Below are 25,048 nucleotides of genomic sequence, written 5' to 3' on the forward strand. Positions count from 1 at the left end.
CTCGCCCAGATACCGCCCACATCCAGCGTTCTGTGATTGGTCCGGGCCTCTCCGGAGCGCCCTATTGGTCCTGAGTGCTGAGTTTGCGCGGTTTGTCCTTGCACGCTGAGTTTTTGAGTGCTAGCGGAGCGTTCTCGGGTCTGCGCGGCGCAGGTGAGGAACGCTACCGGCAGCAGGACCAGCCCAAGGGGGAGGCGGCCTGTGGTCGGTGAGGTTAGCCGGCTTGTTCGCGTGATCCCGGGCAGTGGTCCTACGGCTTGGCGCCCGCGGTGGACGGGTCCCGGACCCAGCGCCTGGGGTGAGAGGGCGATCGCCCTTGCTTCACCGTGGGGACCCCGCGACCCCGGGGCGGTGTGAGCCCTGGGGAGTCACAGTGTTAGCTGTGATCAGGCTTTCCTCGCTGACTGCAGTGCCCTGCCTGTGCGGTGTCTGCGTGTCGCTCTCAGTCACTCGTTCTCCCACCTGTTGAGCCCCTGGAATGCCAGGGGTTGGGCTAGTCCCCCAGGGATTGCGTGATTGACATGTAATCTATTTGTGGCGTGATTCGTCCTTAGATGGCTCCGAGGTATATTCACCAAAATGCAAGATTTTGACTTGGGTAAATTAAAAAGAAATGCACGTTGATTAAACTTAGTTCTGTGATTAGTTTTTACTTAAGAATTGTGATGAAATCGGCACGAGAAATCCTATAATTGTAATGGGAGTTCTACCGTTTTGTTTTGTTTCGTTTTGTTTTTGAGACAGTGTCTCTGTGTAGTCCAGGCTGGCCTCAAACTTGCTGCGATCCTCCTGCCGCTGCCTCTCTACAGCTGGGATTACAGGCGTGTGCCGCCACGCCCAGCCTACCTCTTTTTTAAAAAGAGGAAACAAAAGATGTCGGAATCTAAACAAAAAGGTGTCTTGTCTGTTACGTGGAATTGGCCGTAAGCTTTGCTTAGGTGCTGTATATGTGTCACCTTTATGCAGTAGGTGTTAGAATCCTCATTTAAGGACAAAGACATTGAGGTGCAGAGCAGCTGAGCGGCTTGTCCGCAGATGGAAAGTTCTGAGTGACACCTTCAAGTCCTAAAAGTGGTTTGATCGTACAGTCTCATTTGTGAGCCATCACGTTAGAATTTGGTTCTTGTATTCTCTGTTATTTGATGAATTCTTCCCTATTTCATTTCATTTAAAATTAGTATTAAGAAACAAATTTAAAGAAGGCCGCTTCATAGTGTGTGTGGATATTACTGCATTCTTTTTTAAAGGCTGAGGCGGAGTTCATACTTACAGACTGTTATTACTTCATTAAAAAGAAAATCGCTTTTCCCCCGTTTCTTTCATGCTGACCTCTGTGGTGACAGCGCGTCCCCTGAGGTGATGAGGCGGTTCCTGGTACTGTATGCTACACAGCGAGGACAGGCAAAGGCCATAGCAGAAGAAATATGCGAGCAGGCGGGGGCCCACGGCTTTTCCGCAGATCTTCACTGTATCAGCGAGTCAGAGAAGGTAAGAGTGGATTTCACTGTGCCTTGCGCTTCCCAAGTATTTTGCTTGGGAAGTAGTGCTTGTCAAAGGACGTGATGGTGAATGCCACTGTAATGTTTTTCTAACAGTCTGAAATTCATTTCAGCAACTGTACTGTAGGTTTCCACCAGTGTTTTCTTTGAAACGTAGAAGTGTACGTTTGAATTAGGCTAATCAGTCTCAGAAACGGAAACAAGCAGCTGCTCCTCAGCTGTCCGTGGTGGCCGTGGCGTAGGCCTCCTGTATGTAGCTCACGAGGTGGCCGAGAGAGCACATGAGACAGGTATTTGTGTGCACGTGTGTGCTTTGTACCTCGGGAACCTCGGTGTCCCTCATCGGCTCCCCGAAGACCTCGACGTTCATGTGAGAGCTCCTCCGAGGAAGGGCTGCCACCTAGATTACTTTGTGAGAGAATTTAAAGCAGTGGTATAGTCATCTGAGGAGGATTGGACTGCTTAGGGGCTGAGACTCCTTCTCTGTACATTCAGTACTGCTCTGCAGACATTCCTATGCTGGGTTCTATAAGACCTTAGTAGTTTGTATTTTCTGCTTTGTTGTTGTTGTTTTGTTTTTGTTTTTATTCCAGGATTTTATTCTTGAGATTGAACCCAGGGCTTTCATGCTGCACTCCACCCCCAGTTCACTTTTTATTTTTCGTTTTGAGACAAGTTTTCTTAAACTTACCCAGGCCAAACTTGCAATCCTCCTGCATCAGCCTTCCAGAGTACTAGAATTATCGGTGTGCACCAACATTAAACTTAGCACTGTGTTCTTGTTTGAGTTTGCTGATACTTCTGAGTTGTACTTTTCCAGACAAGTCAGGTGATAACAGCAGGGGCTTTATGCAACCAGATGATAGGCCAGCCACCGAGCAGTCTCAGCTCACTTTGGGACTTGGAAAGCTGGCTTGCCAACGTCCCTTCGTCAGGTTTATCATCCTGTCTGACCTTCACACGTCTCGGTTCCAAAGACGAGACAGTCTGCAGCACAGGTGAATCATATCCCAGGCATCTGCTTCCTCCATGCAGCGCTGCAAGTGTAACTCCAGCTGCGGTCCGGAAAGCAGACTTCCTGGAGGACACTATCTGTCCTCCTATGGGCAGGCGCTGCCGTCGGACAGTGAATTGAAACAAACTTATGTGATGGTACTGTTCGATGGACCACAGCCTGGATCCGTGGCAATGAGCGAGTCCTGTCGTAAGAGTAGTCCCGATCAGTCACTAGCTCGAAAGAAAGGTGAATTTTTTTTTTAAACACCACCACCTTAGCCATGCTGTTAGCTGAGTGGTTTCTGATTGCTTATCACCAAAGTTGAAAAGGTATCTCTGCTTCCTAGTTTGCAGCAGTCCTTTCCACAGAGTACAGAGTTTAGCATGTCACTTGTGTAGTGTCTGAGTGTTTAAGAATGTTAGCTCGAGTTCTTGCCATGTGGGTATGCAGGTGAGGGCTGGGGGTGCAGCTCAGTGCAAAAGCACATACTTAGCCTGTGCAGGGCCCTGGGTTCAGTCCTCAGCTCCACAGAAAGTAAAATGAAACAAAGGGAATGCTTTGGGCCCAAATTAGGTTATGTTCATGGGCAGTAAAATGAGCGGAGTCTTAAGAAATGGTGACTGCCCTATTTTAAGTAAATTTACATAGGAATTAGACGAAAGGCTTGATTTGTGAGACTTGGAAGCACTGAGGATCTGACTTTACGGCCCACTGAACCCCCAGCTCTCTGGAGCCCGGAGGGAATGAGGAGCCATTCTTGATAACCAGGCCCCCGAGAGCTGAGGACTAACACGTTCAGTCTCCCAACTTTGAAAGACCTGTGCGCCTCTGCCGTCGTTTTACATGTGCCGTACAGGGGACTGCGTTTAGCACAAGATTTCACAGCTGCACGGTGTTCAAGTATATTGACATGGAAATGAATTGAAGGGGAATGTTCCCTTTTCTGCCCCCTTGTTGTCATGCTGTTTTCATCCTGGATACTTAAGCGTCTGTTTTCTTTATTTCTTAGTTGTACCCTTCCCTGCTTTTGAGGTCTTTGTGCTTGCTTTTTGACTGTCTTTCGGAGAGGCATTCCCATCATGTTGCCTGCCTTTCCTCCCTGGGAGCTCATTGCAGCTCCTCGAGAGTCCCTCGAGAGTCGTCTGCTCACTGCCCGACCGTTTGCCCTGCACATCGAGCACGCAGTGAATGTCCGGCTCAGGGCACCGTGGCAGAGTCGATTACACCCACCCTGTCCTCTGATTTTTCCTAAAGTGAAGGATCGGACTAGGAGGGAAGCCGGGGCGATGCGCCCTGGCTCTGGGAAACCTCTTGGAGAGAAGGACATGGGCCGTGTTCAACTTGCCTAACCCCTTGATGTGCATCAGCAGAACAAATGTGTGCTTTGCACTGAGCCATGACCTTTGCTGGGCAGCTTGACGGACCAGGCGTAGCCCGTCACTGGACCGGTCATTCTACCAGGCATCTCTAGTGACTCGAAGAAGAGGAAAGTTGGAAGGAGATATAAAACGGAGGGAAGCAAGCTAATGGCTTTGGCTTGCTGCTGTGTTCAGTCACAAATGTGGACGTACAGCGTCAGGTCCCTGACTTGATTTCTTTGTTTCGTAGTACGATCTCAAAGCGGAAACAGCTCCTTTGGTGGTGGTTGTCTCTACCACAGGCACCGGAGACCCACCTGACAGCGCGCGCAAGTTTGTGAAAGAAATATGTGACAAGACACTGCCCACGGATTACTTTGCTCACCTGCGATACGGATTGTTAGGTAAAGGACTATATTTTAAACATTTGTGTCTTTTAGACCCATGAGATGTGAAAGTACGGGTCCTTTTACTTTTTACGTAAATTCTATGTATAAACAAAATGAACAAATGTAAACAGTGTGCTGTCTCGTATAACCGCCCCGCCAGTCTTCGCAGTAAGACCCCTGCAGAACCTGCTGAGAAGCTTCCGTAACCAAGGGTGCCCCTCAGTTCAGCTGTGAAGCATCTTCAAACTGTCTGTGGCAGACTTCACCCCAAAACTGAAACAGAATCCGTGAGGGAAGTGTTTCGTGCCGTTTTATTCTTTTTTTTTTTTCTTTTAAATAAAAGGAGGAAAACATTAACAGACAGACAACCATTTACAAAATAGCAAAATGCAAACAATACAGAGTTACAAACAAAGTGGTAGGAAATTAACAATGCTTGTTGCATTACATATTGATATCTTCAAAGTGGCTTCTCATGAAAACAAAGGGAGACGTGCAGTATTGATCAATCAAGGACTCATTGACAGTTTCTTTCTGCAAAGAAACAGAAGACAGTAGATCAACTATGTTAACTATCCTACATATACATACTTACATAATTTCTCCTTTCCCTTCTCTTTTCCCACATCCCAGTTGCCTTTTACCCTTGAGCGTTTTCCTTTCATTTCACAATGTCTATCTGCTTCATTCTTTATAACAACAGTAACTACAAGCTACAGAAAGCTCCCAGGTCTCTGATCTCTTCTGTGTCCAAGAACCGTGCCTCTAGGGTGGTGGCTTCCCATGCCCAGCTGTACGTCAGGGTTTGCTGGGGGGTTCACAGCTACTTGGCCACCACCGGTCATTCTGACATTCTGACATTCTGAGTAGGGCTGTGACATCGGTATTTTTAAAAGCTCCTTGGTAATTGTAACAGTGCGTCCCAGGTTAAGTGCCCTGGCCAGGGGCTCTGTGGAACACAGTTTAAACTGATGAAGGGAATGAATTGGAAGGACCAGCACAGCAAAATGATGACACCAGAGGGTGTTGAGGCCCTGTTCTTAGCTTGTCGTCCGTATCGTTCACCCTCAGGGATTAGTTTTGGGACACAGCACCTAGCAAGGGTGGGTTGTGCTTTGTTAACTCATCAGAAGCTTCAGTTTGTAACTCTTACTAAGATCTGGCATCAGTAGCATGTCTTGAGTGTATTTATAGTATTTACAAGTTTTTAAACTGAAGTTTTTCTAGTTTCTGTGTTTTCAAGAGTATACACATACTGTTTTGGAAATCCTCAGAACACTTATAAAGACAAGAGTGAAACCCATTCAGTCATTCTGGTCAGTACTGGACCTGTATATGGGCCCTGCAATTTCTCACCCCGTTGTTGGAAAACAACATGGGGTGATGAAACCACTGAGAATCTAGAAATTCCAGTGTTAATTTCCCCCAAGTATGAAACGTTACGGTTTTCTTATCATGAAACGTGGAAGCAAATCCTAATGTACACAACACAGAAACTATTACAGCAGCTGGTGTTTCACCACACTGCCCACTTGGACTCTAGGTCGGGAATTGTAAGTGTTGCAAGGGGCCGGGTCCTAGCGACTTCAGGCTTTGCAGGCTCTGTGGTCTCATCACAGCTGCCTGACTGCTGTTGGAGCTTCAAAAGCACATGAACAGTATGTATATAACCAGAGGTCCCATATTCCAGTGAAACTTCATTTACGAAAACAGTAGTGGACGGTTCAGAGGCTATGGTTGTCACACTCCTGGTAAAGATAGGAAAAGCGTGATACAGAGATGTTGTACATTTTGTTTGGTGTTTTGATGGTGCTCAGGATTGAACTCCAAGACTTTCAGACTGAGCTACATCCCCAGCCGTTTTCATTTTGAGACGGTCTCCTAAAGTCGCTGAGTTGCCCACCCAGCCTGAGCCTGAGCCCGAAGTCCTCTGGCCTCAGTCTCCCAGCATGCAGGGCTTATAGGTATGTGCCACTGCTCTTGGCTGATGCTGTAGCTCTTCAGTCGGTCTCAGATCCTTGTTTTAAGATTTCTGTAGTTTCACACAGGAAACAAAAATGTGGAATGTGTATATTTCTTTGAACAGTGGTCTGTGGTTTCATTCACTGTATCTGGTACTATAAGGTTGTAAAGTAGAAGAAAATAATTTGCATACTTCGTATTACTCAAGGAAAAGAAGAAAATGTGCAGTGGTACACTATTTTGCCCTTGTTAGCAGATCATGAAGTGGCATTGCTTTAGGAACCTGGTGTTGCTTCCCTCTTTTACATTGAAAGCCTCATGTGCACCAATTGTGTATTTGGACCCTAGGTTTGGGTGATTCGGAATACACGTTCTTCTGCAACGGGGGCAAAGTGATCGATAGACGACTGCAGCAGCTTGGCGCCCGGCGTTTCTATGACACTGGCCACGCCGATGACTGTGTCGGGTAAGAGCGGTGCACCACCTCCTGTCCAGGGCGCTGCTGTTTATGCCTGACAAAGGGGAGTTTGAGAAGTGTGTTGGCTCCAGTTCAGCGCTGATGCTTTCTTCCACCTTGAAAGTCACACTGTAGTTTTAAAGCTTTGAGCTCTAGCGCCCAGGAAAATGAGCCAGAGCTTGAGTTACCTCTTTTGCTGATCGTGTTATCTGGCGTTTGCCTGTCTCGCCATTCTGTTTGTTAAGGAGGAGCTGGGAGAGGTGCCCAGGAGCCGTTACCTGAAGGTGTGCAAGCTTTTGTAAAACGCAGCGTCTGCCTGCTGGGCTTTGAGTACATCCCGCTGGATTCGGCTCTTCCTGTGGAGGGCTGCCAGCAGAAGGGCTTCCGTGGGGAAGACACGTCCGTAGGCCCGTGGCCCTTTACTGTCTCGTGGCCATTTGCCGCCATGCTAGCAAAAATATGTCTTTTCTTTCTTTTATTCTTGTTTGTACAAATCAGTGCTTCACCCCCTGGCCACCTTTGAAATCACCCTGCCATGTTTATCAAAGGTCTTACAGGTGTTGTTGTATCATTTGTTCTGTCACTTACCTCTTACTTTTATTTTAGCCAGAAACATCATACACACTTAGGTTTTTTTTTTTCCTACTAAGTGCATTCATCAAGTCAGTTTTCACTCGCTGTGTTAATGAATAATTTCTGTTCACGAAAACAGCAAATCCATAGATTTCTCAATACTCTACCTCTCCCTTCCTCCCCGCACCAGAGCTCCGTGACGGCTCCTCCCCTTATTTTAGTGTTACCTCTTTACTTTGACTTCAGTTTGGCCAGATCCTCATTGATATTAATAAACTATGATTAATCACTAGTATAATACTGTTATTAATCCACTGATTCATCAATTATCCGTATTTCACATCTCTTCTAAAGCTTTTGTTTGCCCATTTATTGGGTCAAATATTAAAATTTTTGAATATATATTGCATTAGATCTTTTCATGAGGCAGGGTCTTGCTATGTAGTTCAGGCTGTCCGCGAACTCATGGCAACCGTCCTGCCTCATTCTCCTGAGTGCTGGATTACAAGCCTGAAGGTCACAGAACCAAGTATCAAAACCTCCTGCACCCACTGACTTGGCTTCTTAACTTTGGGGTTGTGATTTCTCCCTCCAGGAAGCAGATCATAGGAGTGCTCACTGCATAAGTTCTTGCGGATGTTCAGGCTAGCCAGCATGTGTCCGTCTCTTGGAACCATTCCATCCCATGGCGAATGCTCTGGGACTCTTAGCTCTCTTCACTGTTACGGATGTGGTCAAATTACCTTTTCTGAGTTCTGAGAATCATATTTTCAAAGTCACTGTTACTGGACGCATAGTTTTAGTAACCTGTTTGCGTGACGGCCCCTCGGGCTAGATAGACTGTGACCGGACTTTGAGTTGTGGACCACTTGAGCACGATGCAGTTACCGTCTGAGTCCTCGTAAGTGGGAGGTCGGACGTGTGCCTCCTCTTGATGTCAGGTGTGAGGTGGGGGTAACCCCTAGCTGCTGTGGCATGGGGATGGTGGCGGGGTTTGTTCTCGCGCCCAAACACAGCCTTTTCCATGCCTCTGTTTAGCCTTCTCTGTGTGGAGAATGGGGGAGTGCTTCTGTGGAGTTCTGCTTTGTTACTAGTAACCCGAATGCCATAGGTAAGGAATGTATTCATGACTAATTCAGTTCTTCAAAAGGTGCTTGCTTTCTTTTTCTGAGGTCAGAGTCAGCCTCCCTAAAATTTTTACCAAAACTATTGTTAGAACTGATGAAAAGTCTTGAGTTTTTTTTTTATTTAATCAAAACATTTGGTATCAATCCAGAATGATTTCATGATAATATTTTCATCTGTAGGAAAAGGATCAGCAAATTAAACAAAAAAGATGATATCTCTGACGGACACATGGGTTATTTGCCCCATCGGAGCAGCCTTGGCTTTGCTAGGTTCTGTTAGCTTCGTCAGCATTTAGCATTGCTCTTTCAGACTATAGCTTCTCAAAATGAAGATTGTCAACTCCTTTAGGAAAGTGAGAGGAATTGCAATTCCCATTGTCTTACTATTAAAATACCTCACATTTCACTTGATTTCTTTGACCTGTAGGCATGCTCCTATTATTTACTTTTTTCTTACTTTATGGAAAAAAAGTAAAACAAAATTTCATAACAAAACAAGAATAACAATAGTTAATACATCGAATATTGTTATCTTTAAAGTAGTTAAATCAGAGTACGAGGTATGGGCATAAAAGATTCTCCCAATGACGTTAGCACAAACATTTGATCTCAATGAACCAAGAGAAACTAGTAGTATAACTGTCTTGTATTTTGTGTTCTTTCCTTTTCTCTTCCTTCCTTCCCCTTTCCCCTGTCCTAGTTCCTTATTGCTTTTGACCAAGTTCATTATGTAGAGCTGCAGTGTTAGTGAACACATGGTAATGTTCTGCTGTTTGGGTCTTCATCATTCATCCTTTTCAGTTTTTATTTCGTATTAGTCTGTGTTTGCAGGACATAATAATTACATTCCTCCTGGGAAGTATAAAGGATCCAATCAAAAAGTGGCCACCTGAAAGGAATAGACGCAAGGAGAAGCGGTACCGTGGTCAACAGATGTCTGAAAAAACATTCCACATCACTGGCCGTTAGAGAGATGCAAATTAAAGCAACGCTGAGATTCGGTCTCTCTCCTGAAAGAACGGCCATCGTCAGAAAATCAAACATTAACAAAGGCTGGCGAGGCAGTGGGGAAAAGGAACCTGTCCTCCTGCTGGGGGCTGTAAACTAGCACGGCCACCACTGAATCAGTGCGGAGGTTCCTCGTTCATAAGTCGCAGTGTTGCTCACGGTCGCTTACAGCATTCTGCTGAATGGGTGTCCTCTGACATTGTCCCATTGTGTGTTTTTCCTTTTTCATTGCATCCCAGCTTGGAGCTGGTGGTTGAGCCGTGGATTGCTGGACTCTGGGCCGCTCTCACAGAGCACTTTAGGTCAAGGGAAGGACGACGGGAGAACGGGGCCCCAAGGGCGCCCAACACCTCATTGACTGCAGAGGCCATGAAGCCAGAGTCACTCCATATTGAATCTCAAATGGGACTTCTGACGTTGAATGATGCAAGAGGAAAGGGTTCTGAAGTTGTGGCCCAGAATGAGCCAAGTAGAGGTCAGTCAAGGGCGGCGATCGAGGACTTGGAATCCTCGCTGATCTGCTCGGTGCCCCCGCTCTCACAAGCCTCTTTGAGTGTTCCTGCTGCTCCCGCAGCGTATTTACAGGTGCACCTGCAGGAGCCCCCCGGCCAGGTGAGCGCTTCGATTACACTGTGTAAAGTTACCTAACCATGGCTGTTGGCTTTGGTTTTCTGTTTGTTGGCTTGTTTGCTTGGGATTTTTTGCTTCTGTCACATTTGGATAAAGGTGGGCAAATGGTGAGGCCCTAGCCAAATGTGACCCATTGTCCCTCAACTATAAATAAATGTGATTAGCACACAGCCAGGCCTAGTTTTTTCGCAGTATCTGTGTGCACTTTTGAGCTCCAGTTGCAAAGCGGAGTGACTACCCCAGAGGCTTGTGAAGCCAGAGGCACTTCCTGTCTGGCCCTTGCTGGAGACGAAGCCCGTCCATGTGTGACAGAGTGGCTTGTGTTGCTGCTGGGACATCCCTAATCTGAAAATCCAACATGTTCTGAAATTGGAGTTTTTGAGTGTGGGTGCGATGCCACAGCTAGAACGTTACATCCCTGTGCCAGTCCGTGCTCTGTCACTGTGACGCAATGCCTGAGAAAGTCAACCTACAGGCAGAGTGGTTTACACTGGTTCACAGCCTCAGAGCCCTCAGGCCTTGGTCCCTTGGCGCTGTGGCTCCTCAGGGCATGGGGACACGGGTATTGGGGCAGAGCGGCTGACCTCACAGCGCCCGGGAAGCAGGGAGAGTGGGGACGGGGACAGGGACCCAGTACACCCTTGGAATCCCATCCCAGTGACCTTCTTCCCCAGCTCGGCCCCACTGTCCCATAATGGGACAATGCCCACCACCTGCCCGCAGCACCCTGTGAAGAGTGGGTCAGCCGTTCGTGGGGTCAGAGCCCTCCTGACCCAGTCCTGTCCTGAAGGCCCCCCTCTGTCCACGCTGCACGCTGGACGTGGGCTTTCAGAGGATGTTTTAGGACCCAAAGTGTAGCCGTGCTGGCCTGCCACGAGGGGCTGTGGTCACCGTGCGGAGCACTGAGAGAGGAAGTGGTGCTGTGTAATAGACAAAGAGTTTTAAATGTGCGTGAGCCGCGCTTCTATAGAGAGATCTGTGCATCTCCCCGTCCACCTTGGGGATGAGCAGTCAGTGTCCAGGAAGCTCTACAGGCGCTTACAGATCCGCACAGCCACTAAGCGAAGGAACGGTACAGTCGCAAGTTGCATTGCCACTGCATTTTGTCACGTTTGTCGCTCAAGGGGGAACGTCAAGCCTCTGTGACTTCCGCGGAGCCCGTCTTTCAAGTTCCAATTTCAAAGGCGGTTCGGCTGACTACGAGCGATGCCGTAAAAACCACTCTGCTGCTGGAGCTGGACATTTCTGTGAGTCCCAGATTCGCCTCTCGCAGTTACACCGTAGGACGCCTGTGGGGCCTGTGTGGTGCTTCGTCTCTGCTGGGACGTGTGCCCATTTCGTGCTTGACCATCGATTCTCCGTCTCACCTCGCGCAGCTGGCCAGCCCGTGAGCTGAGTTTCCCTCTGGGGAGAGGAGTGTGAGCGAGCACCCCGCCTGCCACTCCTGCTCCCTGATAGAGAGGAGCGCAGCAAGCAGAGAAACTGAAAACGAATGCACGGGCCTTAAGGAGCGTCTTTAGCCCGTAGTGTGTGTGCACTCTTGTGTGTGTGAAGGCTTCCTAAGAACTTTTGCATAGATCACTTAAAACATCACTAGACGTGCTCTGCAGACAGGGAGGGAGGTCTCTGTCCCTCCCTGTAAACATGCAGTGCTAGAAGGCCCTAGAGTACACTGCGTAATTGCCGGGTTTCTTGTCTAAAGTAACTCCTGATAAACTTTATGATTGGAGTAACTGGGCAGACGCATTAGTTTATTTTTCTGCGGTTAGAATTCTTTTCTTGTGTGTTTTGTCTCCGTTGGTTTCATTAGCTCGTGGTTGTGGAATGTCCGGGTGCATTCACTGTGGGGAGCTGGTGCATGTGCATACTACATTTCATTCTTTTTGTAAAATTTTTTTTCAGTTCTCGTATTAAAATGGTCATAGTGAAAACTGTGTCCTTGTTATTTACAACTCAGACACACAGCATTCCTTCACTTTGGTTCTTCTCTAGAAAACAGATTTCTCCTATCAGCCTGGTGATGCCTTCAATGTGATCTGTCCAAACAGCGACTCTGAGGTGCAGGACCTGCTCCAAAGACTGCAGCTCGCAGACCAGCGAGAGCACCACGTCCTCCTGCAGATCAAGGCCGACACCAAGAAGAAAGGTACGCGGGTGCTGGACGCGGTGGGGGCACGGGTCCCTGGCCTGGAGCTTCCTAGTGCGAGCGCCCCAAGCTGACTCAGTCGCCAGGGAGTGGCTGTGCAGGGGCCGGGCTCAGCCACCCATGGGGGGTCGGAGGCGCCCACGGCGTTGCCAGGTAACTGCACTGAGTGAGGTAAGGGCCGATTTCATACCTATTAGGTACTTGCGGATGTGGAAAGAGAATAGAAACAACGTTTGTGCACCAATGGGCCAGGACCATTTTAGAAAATGATTGTTCTGTTGTATTTACTTCTATTATTGCTTTTATTATATAAAAATAACTGCTTTCCCCACAATTGAAATGTTATTTATTTTTTAAAACATTCAAGCATATTGGTTATTTTTCTTACAGTCTTGAACTTGAATTCAGTCCTAACGTACTTTCTGAGAATAGTGATATTCTAAAGGAGCGCTGCCATTGTTTTTTTAGATAATTTTGCATTCTTTCATTTGGCAAGCCTTGAATTTATAATTCTTTCATTTTTTAGTGAAAGGGTTTTTCTTCTGTATTCATGTTGGGGGGATTTTTTGGCTGATAAATATTGCCGCAAAGCGTTATACTTCAGTAGGCATTGTAGCATGGGTGTTCGCTGTACTTTGGGGAGTGCAGAGCATGTTCCCGGATATGTTCTGTGCTGACGCTTCGTTGCATATGTGTCATGAACGTCTTTCCTGTGTTTCCCGGAAAGGAGCCGCCCTACCCAAGCACATCCCTGAGAGCTGTTCTCTCCAGTTCATTTTTACTTGGTGTCTTGACATACGAGCAGTTCCAAAAAAGGTATTTTCTTGTCTGTGTGCGTAACTGTTTGAAAGTATGCATATCTCTGTGTAGGATTTCTTTTAAGTAGACCTAGCATCTGCCTTTTGAATCCTTAGAAAGTAAAATCTTTATAGCACATTTTAAAAATTAGTTCCCAGGGATATATTGTGTCTTTATAATTGTCATAATCAAATATTTTTATGTTGTGTTTATATGGAAATTTTTGTTTTCCATTAAAACGAAATTTATATTATTATTATTATTATTATTTTTTTTAATGTATGTGGTGCTGGGGATCGAACCCAAGGCCTTGTGTGTGCAAGGCAAGAGCTCTACCACTGAGCCACATCCCCAGCCTCTAAAATGAAATTTATAAAATTGATCCTTTTCTTAATCTTTTTTATCCGGACATTGTCTTTACGTAGCATATTAAGCAGTGATGCAATCCTGTGCTATCCAAGGACACATTGCCAGTTTTTTCTCACTGAGGACGGGAAGATTGTGAGACTTTGGGGTCCCCCATGCACACGTACGCTTGGCCGCTTCCTGAGTTAGTTAGATCACTTTTGCGTAATGCTGTATGATTCCTTAAGGTGAATCAGAATTCTTTAGGAAGCATTGAAGATTTTGGTGGGTTATATTGGTATTTAGATGAATTCAGAGACACAGCAGTCCACTAGAGGGCAGTATTATCCCACGAAGAATATTTTCTTGAAACTGATTTCTTTAACAATCTCCCTCAAGTGGACACTACTGGACACGTTTCCCGAGGTGTGCCTTGCCAAACTGCTGTCAGTGCGTGTGCAGAGTGGAGAGTGCTGTAGTGAGGCTACCCTTGCCCTAATGTAGCTTTTGTTCTTTTTTTGTAATTTTTTTTCTAGTTTTGGGAATACAAACCAAGTCCTAGATATGATTTGAGTAAATTTAGGATTATATATTTCTTACTGCAAAATAATGTGCTCATTATAGAAATTATAGATATAAAAAATAAGTAGCTCAGGAAGTAAAAGTTTTTGATGCTCAAACCCTGAGTTTATGTTGTGAATCCTATAGTTTATAACTTGTCCTTTTTACTTAAAATGAACGCAAATCTGTGTATTTCAATATGGAAAGAGTTAAGATATTTTAATAGATGCCACTATGATTAATTTATTTATGTAATCATGGGCAGTGGGGTTGTTCTGAGTTTTACACTGTGGAAAGAATGTCTAATATTAATTTTTGCACCTTGCTTGAAATTGTTTAAAGTGGGTTAGTAAATTCCTTGCACTAGAATTACTACTTAAAAAATATTTACAGTTTAAAGGGTAGTAACGTTTGTATTCTCTGCCAGGTTGTTCTCTAAAAGTAAATGTGTTCTATTTTAGGACCATAAAGTTTCTGTAGATCTAAAGTAAAAATTATCTTGAAGTGTTTATAATTGCCATTGTTTTAACCTGTAGTTGAAGAGATTCCGACTTTAGAATTCACAGGTTGTCACTGGCAAACACGTTGTCAGCTCGCCTGACCCAGGCCGTGATTTGGGCGCCGGTCTGTGACTGGTGCATTGATTTCCTTAGGGCGTGTTTCAGTTCAGCACTGGGCTTGGCGCTTGGAGAAATGCGTGTAACTTGCTGGTCTCCGGATATTTGAGGGAGAGCTCTTAGTAGTTGCGCTGCAGGCAAAATGATGAGCACGTTTGGTGTTTTATCCAGGAGTGTGGACTCGGTTCTGTTTTTGAGAGACTTCATTGTTTTTCTTTCTTTGTTTCTAATGCCCTCTTTCCACGCTGAGTCTGAGATGACCGAGAGTCCCTGCGCAGGTGGACCCTTCGTGTTCTGGGCCCTGCCCGTCCCTCCCACCTTCGTCCCTGCTTCCCTGTCTGTGTTCGGCCGCACGCGTCCGGGAGCACCGTGCTGGCCTGCTCCCTGCCCTCACGCCTCCCCGCACCATCTGTGTGGACAGCCACTTCCTACTTCCGGGGTCTGGCTTCCGGCTCAGCTTGCTTGCTGGGAAGCCCGGGGCTCGCTGGGACGCCCCTCTGTCCCCCTGTGCCCCGGTGCACACTGACTGCTCGTTTTCTCCTGGTGTCGCGCCAGCCTGTGCACCTTAATTGTCAAATGCGGGGGCCACCTGGTCCCCGTGCCTCATCGCCCAGTGTCTGGCTGGTAGACACACGTCACAGTGCCAAGTACCTGCCAAGGGGGTGGACGGTAATCGTCTGGTAAGACAGGAAGTGTGCGGTCCGAGTTGGGCTGTGAGACTCTGTGACCGTGCTGTCATCTGCCTGCTGCCATTTGAGACCATCCTGGTGACTGACGAGGCTGCTTAGATTAGAAGGAAAGGGACTGGAGCTAGAACACAAAAGTAGAATTTTGCTAGCAGGCCGGCACTACGCAGAGAGAGAATCGCATCTATCTTCCTGACAACGCCCGCAGCGGCCCCCTCTGTTCCTTTGGGTAACCGAGCCCTGTCCCCAGGCAGACTCTAACCAGATGTTCCCTGTGTTTGTTTTGTTTTTTGCTGTCAGTGGAGGGGACTCGGGCCTCTTCATGCTAGGCCCGAGCTCTGCCCCTGAGCTGCTCCCCAGCCCCGAACTCAGTAGCGCTGACCACGAAGTGGTTTTGTCACCGAAGTCGGCTTCCTTTCCAGGCATTTGTGCGAGCCCTCGTGGACTACACCAGCGACGGTCCTGAAAAGCGGCGGCTGCAGGAGCTATGCAGTAAACAAGGAGCTGTTGATTACAACCGGTTCATCCGGGATGCCTGTGTGTGCCTACTGGACCTGCTCCTGGCCTTCCCGTCCTGTCAGCCGCCGCTCGGCGTCCTGCTCGGTGAGTTGTCGCTGTCACAGCCGCCCCGTGCTTCCCGCACCGGCACCTGGCAGGTCAGGACACATGGGGTGGGCGTGTGTGCAGGGGAATGGTGATTGCGCGGGAAACATCCTGAGTCCTGCTTTCCAGGTGCTTCTTGTGCTCTAGAAGCCAGAGAACCCCTTCAGGCTTTTTGGTTTTTCTTACGAGGTCCTGCCAAATTTTGTGTACATATGTGAGCTTTCTAAGAAAGAACGATCTTTGTGAAAGACAGTGCCAGATCTGATTGACAGCAGTAACCACCGTATGCAGAAATATCTCCACTGAGCAAGTCCCTATTGAGGACCCTTCGGGAGCACGAGGGGCCTCTGTGTCACACTGGTACAGATGGATGAACTGGGGTACTTGGAGGCGGACCCCACCCCAGAATACTGCGAATGAGAGGAAATCCAGCATGGTGTCCACACCGACTCTTGGGGTGCTCGCATCCCGACAGAAGAGACGCTAGCGTCTTCCCTGAGCATCTTGATGACGCCTAGGCGTGTCATTTCCTCAGATCTGTTTTCCTATCGTGTAAGGAGTCAAGGCTTTGATGTTCGCGCGTGTCTTTGGTGACACTGAAATGTTTCTCTTTCTTGTAGGTCAGTAGGACTGTCTTGGTGCCCATAGAGGGCACGCTCCTTTGCAAGTCAGGTCCTCATTTCTTCTCCTCTTTATTTCTTAGTGTTCTTGTCTCTTTTGTCCTTCCCCAAACGGCGAAACCGCATTGCTGGGTGAAGCTGACCTCCCCCGTTGGTCCTTCCCTGGGGCCGGCGCCTGGGCTTCTCAGTTCAGTCAGTGGGGGGTGCTGGGGTCGGGGCCCAGATGAGGAGGCTAAATCAAGTCTTGGAAAGTTCTTGAGCCGTGTGAATGTTTCAGCATTTTAGGGATTTGTTTGTAGATTCCTATTATCTTTTTAAGCATTTATAGAAATAGCGTTTATCACATGGTTATATAAGAAAGACATTGGGACCTATAAAAATTTAAATGATTAAGGTGAACCCTTTACTAAACCTTATTCAAATACATATTAAAACTTCAAGCTATTTTAGATACTTTCAAATTTTTGCTTAAGTAACTATTCGAAGTATACTACACATAAAAATTCCAGTTGTCCCAGCTGTCCTTGTGTGTACATATATATGTTTTCCCTTCCTTTTTTCTTTCTTTTTTTCCTTTCCCTCATCCCAGTTGTTTCTTCTTTTGAGCAGTTTCTTTCCCTTTCTTAATATCTGTTGTACATTTTGGGTTGCATTTTGCTGGTTTTTTAAATTCTCTTTAAAATAAAATTTAAGGGGCTGGGAATTTAGCTCAGCGGCAAAGCGCCTGCCTGGCAAGCGCAAGGTCATGAGTTCGATTCCTGGTACCAGAACAAAAACCAAAAAAAAAAAAAAAACTAAAATAAAATTTAAGAAAAGAAAAATGCTAAAGCTTGTTAATGAGTGATTCAAGTATTGATAACTTAAATTGTTTCTACGAGAGCACCTATGCATTTTGGAAACTACTAGGCTTCAGGATAATTTGGTTTAGAAATCACTACCACAAGGCACATTCTTTTTAACTTATTACATGACTGTAAGAAGAAATATTTTTTGCCCCTGTGTATTTCCAATAATCCTTAAAATAATGGTCTTTAATCTTGTTAAGGTTGTGATTTTATTTGAAAACTGGACGTTTGCAGGAAGTCGCACACCCATGTACAGGTTGAATGAGTGTCCTGACTCCGAAGTGCGTGCGAGAGCCCTGCTCTAGTGTCTTGGTTTATGAAGCTCAGTGTTTAGGTAGAAGTTCTGATTTCAGAGTAAGACAAAGCGTGTCTGGCTTTTAACGTCAGGAAGTGGAGGAAAAAATTAGAAATATTTTACTTAGACACAATGAGTTCATATGTAGCATGAAAAGCAGGGTTAAACACTAGAGGATAATTTAGATTTCTAAGTAAGAAAAGACGGTCACATTTAGGCCTTGGAGTTTTTTGTCTTTGTCTATGCAGTTGTGTTTGGCACTAGTAAATTAATGCTTGCTTATTTTTTTTCCTAGAACATCTTCCTAAGCTCCAGCCCAGGCCGTATTCTTGTGCAAGGTGCTGCTGTTCTCGAACCTAACGGGAAGCATCTTTCCCCCCGCATCTTAGAGAGTGACTTCTGGGTCCTTCATAACCACGTGTGTGATTTGTGGAAGGTGCCAGGCGCGGTCAGTGTGAAGAAGAGAAGCTGCGAGCGCCCTGTCCTCCAGCGCGTCGTAGAGTTGGGGTCCTGGGTGGCTCCCCTCTTCCAAAACTGGCCCCCACTCAGGGCAGCTGGCCTTGAGGTCGTCCAGCAGCTTGGGTGGAGGAGGGGGAGGACCTGGGCGCTCTGCTGGGAGCACCAGGCCCCCCCCGGGACTGCCTGCCCGGTGTGCCCCTTCCCCATCTCCTCGCGCCCCCCTTCCTCAGCCGTGGGGCCAGGAAGCACCCGGGGAGGGCTGAGCGCGTTCTTTACTCTCGTGAAGCATGTAAAAAACAGGTAGAAACATCTGCTAAGATTCTTCTCTTAGTGAGTTCTTAGTTTTCTGAGTACATTACTTCAGTTACTTGCACATTTTAGCTTAATAACTACTATATGGGCTATTTCACAGGATTTATTTCTGTCCTTTCACGGGATGAAAGGTCTTTATAAATATTGAGTCTTACTCAGAGAACCTTAGGGCGTGTCTGTTTTTATAAATCTCACCTAGTATTGAAGCAAATAAAACAGGATGTTTTCCTGAATGCTATCACAAATTGGGCAGGAGATGAAGGGGTAAAATAAGTAAGGTTGCTTTTCTCTGAGGACGTGGGAGGTAGGTGAGAGCCCACTGGGAGCTCTTCCCTCACTGTAATAGAGACATGATTCTTGAGCCCATATGTGTTGGTCCTGACGTAGAACTCAAAATGTGTCTCCCTGTGTCTCCGCAGCTCCAGTTTGTTCCACCCAGGCAAGCTTCATTTCATCTTCAGTGTTGTGGAGTTCCTGTCCCACACCCCCGCGGGGGTGAGGCTGCGGAAGGGTGTGTGCACGGGTTGGCTGGCCGGCTTGGTCGCCTCATTCCTTCAGCCAGAGTCGCAGGCGTCACCTGCAGACAGCGGGACAGCCCAGGCTCCCGAGGTACGACGGGCACGCGCCGCGCAGCTTTGTCAGCGCTGCTGAGCTGGCCTGACGAGGAGAAGCAGTGGCAGCCCCTGCCCTGTGCCTTGCACTTGCAGTTACACCATTCCAGAGAAAATGCACGTTGTACCTGGATTTCTGAAATCTCTGCGGGAAGGTCGGAGAGGCAGTACTTCCTTTCACTCACTGGAAACTAGCCCACACGCCCTAAGTGTGTGGGGCATTAGCTTTCTGTAACCAGCCTTTGCTGGCTTGCGTGCTGACACTGACGTTTGGAGTGGCCGCTCTCCGCTTGCCCGTTACTTCCTTGCCCACTTAATTTTGCCCACACGGTTGCCCCTCCCTCTGGCGGCGTCTGTTGCCTTCTACACTTCCCCCACTTGAGTGTAAGCTTCCTGAAGACGAGGACCTTGATTTGTTCGTTTCTGTCTCTAGTGTTGGCCATACTGAGACCTGTCAGTAACAATGTCAGATGAGTGACTCAAGTGAGTCAGGCTAATTAATATTAGTCACCATTTCATCCAGAGAGGGAGGGACTAGACACAGCTCTGTTCAGCCTCTTCGTGAAGATGTTGAATTTTACTAAACACATGCACAGTTCTGCCCCCATGGGGGTGTGTGGAACCCTGTTCTTCCTGGCCCTTGGTGTGGCGCAGGCATAGAATGGAGTGGAGCTGGAAGTGTGACCCTCATCTTACTTCCTCTGAGCATCCTTGCACATGATTTGCGGGAAAAATCTTCGGAAATTTTAACAAAAAGATCTTAACTGTATCACTTACGCACCTAGCTTTACACAGGCGAATGCTTCCGGGTAGTAGTATACACCTAACGGCAAGGACAGCTCTCCTGTCTGGAGTCCCTGGGGGAGCCCCGCAGTTGCTGTGTTTGGTTCCCTTGCTTTCATTTCAAACTTTGAGCCCCACCTTGGTTCATCTCTGTTGGCTCTGTGTGCGCAGACGTGAAGAATTGTCTTTTTGTGCATTTCTTTGTAGTATACATGATTTGCTGCCTGTAGAAAGCACATATCATCCTCGGACCTAGGAAAATACTTCATGATGTGTTCATTGTTCTCAGTAATACCATGCCGGTTACTTTAAAAACTTTTCGGGAAGGGCAGTAAAAGAAATTTTTAAGGCAAACCTCTCTCCACAGTGACAGGTGCGTTCACAGTTTCTGTCAGCTCTAAGGCTGCTGTTGGATTTAACGCTGCTTCTCTGACCAGCGTTTGCATTCCTCCGTTCTTAGCAGGTCTCAGCCTGGTTCTGAGCTCTTGCCGAGGTTTTCATTCAGACTTGTCACAGGCGGCTTCATTTTGCAGATCTGCATCTGTCCTCGAGCAGCCAGCTCCTTCCACCTCCCGGACGACCCTTCGGCCCCCGTCATCATGGTGGGTCCGGGAGCCGGCGTCGCGCCCTTTATCAGCTTCCTGCAGCATAGGTACGTGCTTGCTTCGGTTCGCGGGGAAAGTGCCGCGTGTAATCCCGGGGGAAATGTCACAGCCTTTTCCCCAGTTGTTTTTAGAATAATTGGTCTTCGGTTGTAAATTTTTATTTGAAAAAATGGTTACCAAACATCACCATGGGGAAAATAGACACAGTATGTTTCCAGTGTTGTGCTTTATGCTGGAGCTTCTTTATGTACCGTGGCATATTCCTCAGCTGCACTGAGGTTTATGACATACATAGCTGGGGACAGACTGCAGGCCTGTGTTCATGCTGTGAGGAGGCGCAGCTGTTGCGTTTATTCCTTAGGGGGATAAAGTTGATAATAACAGAGATCGAGTTGTACCGAAAGGTTCAGAGTAGAAGCCCAGACATCAGTGATTTGAACATGACATTAACATGAGTGATACTAACGGTATTAGTAGATATAACAGAACTGCCTGTTGTAAGATAAATCAATCACGCTTCTCCGTGCTTGTGAACAAATTTTACACTGTTTCCCAGATAGTGGGGTCTTTTGTTTCTTTTCATTTTTTTCTTAAGGAAGGAAAAGCACAGTGATAAATGTAGTCTGTCTCATTGGTGTGTTTATCATTTCATAAATACTTTTATGCATTCCACCTATTACAGGCTGTGCTGCTTCTCCAATTTTATGAATAGGTGTTACCTTGTCCACAAAATTGTTGCCAATATTACTTGACATAGAAATCACTCTAGGTTTCACAATGTGATGTTTTTATTGTCCTTGCTGTGTAAATTTTATATGAACTCAGGGAAGTCCACAGCTCCTAGATGTGCCTACTGATTGTGTTGTATGTGGGGTGATTGTGACAGCCTCTGCAGCCGTAGTAAACTGCTGTGTTGGTTGTCTCTCCACAACTGTAATGGAGCTCACAGCTCTCCATGACCGTGAGGAAATATCTGAGCCTGGGTTTTGTGGCTTACAGCTTTGGAGGGTCCGGTTCATCATCAGCTGGCTCTGTTGCTTTGGGCCATGACGAGCCAGTGTGTTGTGGCAGGAGACTGCAAAGCAAGACTCTTACCTCATGTCCAGGAAGCAAATGAGGAAGAGGAAGGGGCCGGGACACCCAGGGGCACACCTCCCGGCCACCTAGAGACTCCCTACTAGTCCCGACCCCATGAACGTTATACTGCCTTTCAGTAATGCCACCCTGGCCTGTGACCCTTGCAGTGCAGGACCGTTGGAGGGTACTCAAGACCCTTCCAGCTCGGGGGCACAGTGCTTGCTCGCTTGCTTTGCGTGTGCCGGGCCCTGGTTCCGTCCTCAGTCCCACACACACATACAGACACACGTAAATAAGATAAAAAGGATTCTAATCTTAGCAAATGTTACCTACACGCATGAACTTTCAAGGACTCTAAACATGGATTCTACAAACCTTAGTTTGTTGTGGTTTCCTGATCAAAGAGGTTTGCTTTACATTACTTTAACATATTCTCCATATCATATATATCACCCTTCTTTTCCTCTAGAGAGAAACTCCAAGAGCAGCACCCGGATGGAAATTTTGGAGCCATGTGGTTGTTTTTTGGCTGTAGACATGAGGAGAGGGACTACCTGTTCAGGTACCATCCAGGGCTGCTGTTCTACTGCAGACCACTGAGTGTGCGGTTTTAAAGTTCAGACTTTTTCACCTTTAACAACCTTCCCGTGACCCATGGCGTGCTATGTTTCAGAGACGAGCTCAGGCATTTCCTCGAGCATGGGATCCTGACTCACCTGAAGGTCTCCTTTTCAAGAGATGCCCCTCGAGGGGAGGAGAAGGTCCCAGCGAAGTACGTGCAAGACAGCCTCCGGCTGCACAGCCAGCAGGTGGCGAGGGTCCTCCTCCGCGAGAACGGCTGCATTTATGTGTGTGGGTGAGTGGCCTGCTGCCTCAGCGCCCCATGGGGGAAGACACCTGACGATGTTTATAAAAGAAGGAGACCCACAGCCCGGTAATCTAGATACACAGGAAGAGCCGAGGTGGGGATTGCGGGAGCTGGATTTGTGCACTGAGGGTTTGGAAGACTCCTGTTTTGTAAAAGGGGATCTTACTTTCTTTTTTAGAGATGCAAAAAATATGGCCAAGGATGTCAATGACAGCCTTGTGGAAATAATATGCAAAGAGCTTGGAGCTGACAAACTAGAAGCAAAGAAAACGTTGGCTACTTTAAAAGAAGAAAAACGTTATCTTCAGGATATTTGGTGATAAAACCAGAAAATGAAGGAAAAGAAATAAGCCTTTTTCACTGAAGATACTAAACCACAGTTTTACTGAAACTGAGATTTAAATCTTTTTAAATTTTCTTTTAACATTTTTGGGAGCCCCAGAGAGGAGCAGGTCACTGAACAGCCTGGCACACTTCCTGATGCGATTTCATCTGCCTCTCCCGCTCCCTGCCCGTGCCTGTGACCCTCGCTGAGGTGCCTGTGAGCACAGGGGCGGCTTCCAGCTCACCGGCAGGTCGTCAGGCGTAGAGGACTTGGGAGGCCTCATCCGGTTTTGTGCCGCGTAGCCTGAGGAGCCTTCCGGTAGGATACTCGTGCGGGTGCCGATGGGCTGCCGTGGGCTGGGTGTGCAGCTCTTGTGAACTTATCTTGCCAATATATTCTTAAAATAATGTGATGGTCCTATATGTTTTGTATGATGTATATTCATAAAGAATATCCACATTGATTTATGGAAATTACTCATGTAGAACCTACCTGTTGCATATTTATATAACTATCAAATAGTTATTACCAAAACTATTTCTGATAAAAATAATTTTAAATTAATCTGTAAGAATTTTTATGCAATTAAAGCTGTGAAATATATTTTGAAATTCTGCTCTGGCTTATTTTTTTTTTAATCACTTTTTAAATATCACAAGCCCAGAGTTTAAGAATACTTCCATTCAACTGCAGATTCCAGGAGGGAACATTCTCGTAAAGATTCACGTGTTTCTTCTTCCTCCCCAGCTCCTTTCATTTCTGTTCCTCCCTAGCAAATCTCTTTCTCTCAGAGGCTTCTGGTAATTCTGAGAAATAAAGAACTGAAAAAAAAATGACACAATTCAAGAGTTGATAAGGCTTTTTGGCCATTGATAAGGCTTTTTGGCCATTTGTTCTTCAGCCTTACATATTTCATTCTAGTTCTTTCAGTATAATAGAAGTAATCTAAAAATGGGTGAGGTAAACACCCAGCACATACTATGTTACATATATAATTGCATGCATAGGTTGTATATATCAAAAAAGAGAAACTTGAGATAAAACATTAAAGGGACAGACAACAGTTTTCTATAGCAACGACTGTAACAAGAAGATAAAACAATCAGGAATTCTTGTCCACCTGCCAGTATTGTCTAGAAATACATGGCTCAAAACTGATAGATCCATAAGGAGAAACTGACCCAAGCCATTTCTTCACACACAACATCCAGGTTATTTGTAGACCCTGTTAGCTAGCAAGCTGTAGGTGGTTTTGATCAACAGATCCCTGCGGTCTTACCAGCTGGTGACAGTGAAAATGGGTTTTAGTTTGAATGTTACCACACAGATGTTTTGAAACAGTTGTTCAAGACTGACCGACTGTTCTGGGGTAAGGTTTTGCTCCTGTTATCACAGTGCACCTGCCCTTGGCTCTAACGCGGGTAGACAGTGCTGCTGTAGAGGTGAGATTCAGGCCTGGGTCCTTGAAGACCTTGTGTATGTAAGGTGGGGAGTGCTTTACATTACTCTGTCCAACTTCCAACTTCCATATATTAAACCCCGCACGTGTTAGAAGTGAGCTTTCTAATAAGCCCCCACCGCATCCGTGGTTTTCAGTAATTTTCCTAAGAGTTTAGGTGTCATTGTGAGCAAGCCAGATGATACAAGTGTACCTCCGGCAAACGGCACCATGGCTGATTCCTCAAGCCCTTGGAACAGTTTTATTTTATTTGTTTTTTTGAAACATTTTTGAAAGTTGATCATGAGCTAAGCCATAAAGGTAGACTCAACAAATTGCATTACATAAGGCACTTTTCACTGACTCTAATAAGTCAACCATAGACCCACAAAATCCACAGTGAAGAATTTTAAACATCTAAAAATGTGATTATCATTTGAAAGAAACCGTAGAACCGGGCTTTACAATGTCTTCAGGCAAAGGGAGAAGCCACCAGAAGCCCTGAGACAGGTTAGAGCAGCAGGCGAAGGAGCAGTGCGTCTGGAGCAGAGACAGGTGAGTCAGCCCTGGGCAGGGAAGAAACAGCTCTGATGATGCCTCGCCGGCCAGGGTGGCGCTGGAGGGTTTGGCTTTCACTCCGGAAGAGTAGGAAGCCGCTGGATCACGGGAGCAGAGTGATCTACCCTGACATTCCTGAGGGCTTGCCGTGGCCATTAGAGTTAGTTGAGAGTAAAGGGAGGGGGCCGAGGAGAGAGGCAGGAAAGCCACTTAGAGGACTGAGGTCATGCTACAGATTAGATCATCCAGTCCAGCTCAAGAGCTAGACACAAGCCAGTGTCTTGGTTACCGTTCTGTCATTGCTGGGACAAAACACCCGACACCCAAAGAGGAAAAGGTTTATTTAGCTTGCAGAGTGTGGAGGTTTCAGTCCATAATCAGCTGGCTCCAAGGCAGGGTGGCTTGGCAGAGGGGCAATAGTTCAAGGCGGCAAAAGACAGCAAGAGCAGCAGGAGCAAAATGGAAAGAGAGCAAGCCTCTTTTCCTCCCTTATGTT

At 46.7% G+C, this 25,048-nt stretch overlaps 1 protein-coding gene across 2 annotated transcripts; it reads left to right on the forward strand.

The window, feature by feature from the left end:
* The first annotated feature begins 47 nt into the window (after window positions 1-47).
* On the forward strand, window positions 48-23,167 carry Mtrr (5-methyltetrahydrofolate-homocysteine methyltransferase reductase). Of its 2 annotated transcripts, none has more exons than XM_005407073.2 (15): window positions 48-153; window positions 1,344-1,488; window positions 4,105-4,258; window positions 6,554-6,671; window positions 9,610-9,982; window positions 11,125-11,247; window positions 11,993-12,146; window positions 12,874-12,962; window positions 15,576-15,756; window positions 17,812-17,854; window positions 18,707-18,896; window positions 20,215-20,333; window positions 21,833-21,925; window positions 22,037-22,219; window positions 22,410-23,167. In XM_005407073.2, exons 2-15 carry the CDS (start codon window positions 1,360-1,362, stop codon window positions 22,549-22,551), a joined length of 2,091 nt encoding a protein of 696 aa, XP_005407130.1. In that variant the 5' UTR covers window positions 48-153; window positions 1,344-1,359; the 3' UTR covers window positions 22,552-23,167. The 2 variants fall into 2 exon arrangements, with proteins under 2 accessions (XP_005407130.1, XP_013361347.1); XM_013505893.1 differs by lacking the exon at window positions 48-153 and adding an exon at window positions 179-298.
* The last annotated feature ends 1,881 nt before the right edge of the window (window positions 23,168-25,048 follow it).

The sequence above is a fragment of the Chinchilla lanigera genome, unplaced genomic scaffold (assembly GCF_000276665.1).
Source record: "Chinchilla lanigera isolate Chin_1 unplaced genomic scaffold, ChiLan1.0 scaffold00103, whole genome shotgun sequence".
NCBI classification, from domain to species: Eukaryota; Metazoa; Chordata; class Mammalia; order Rodentia; family Chinchillidae; genus Chinchilla; species Chinchilla lanigera.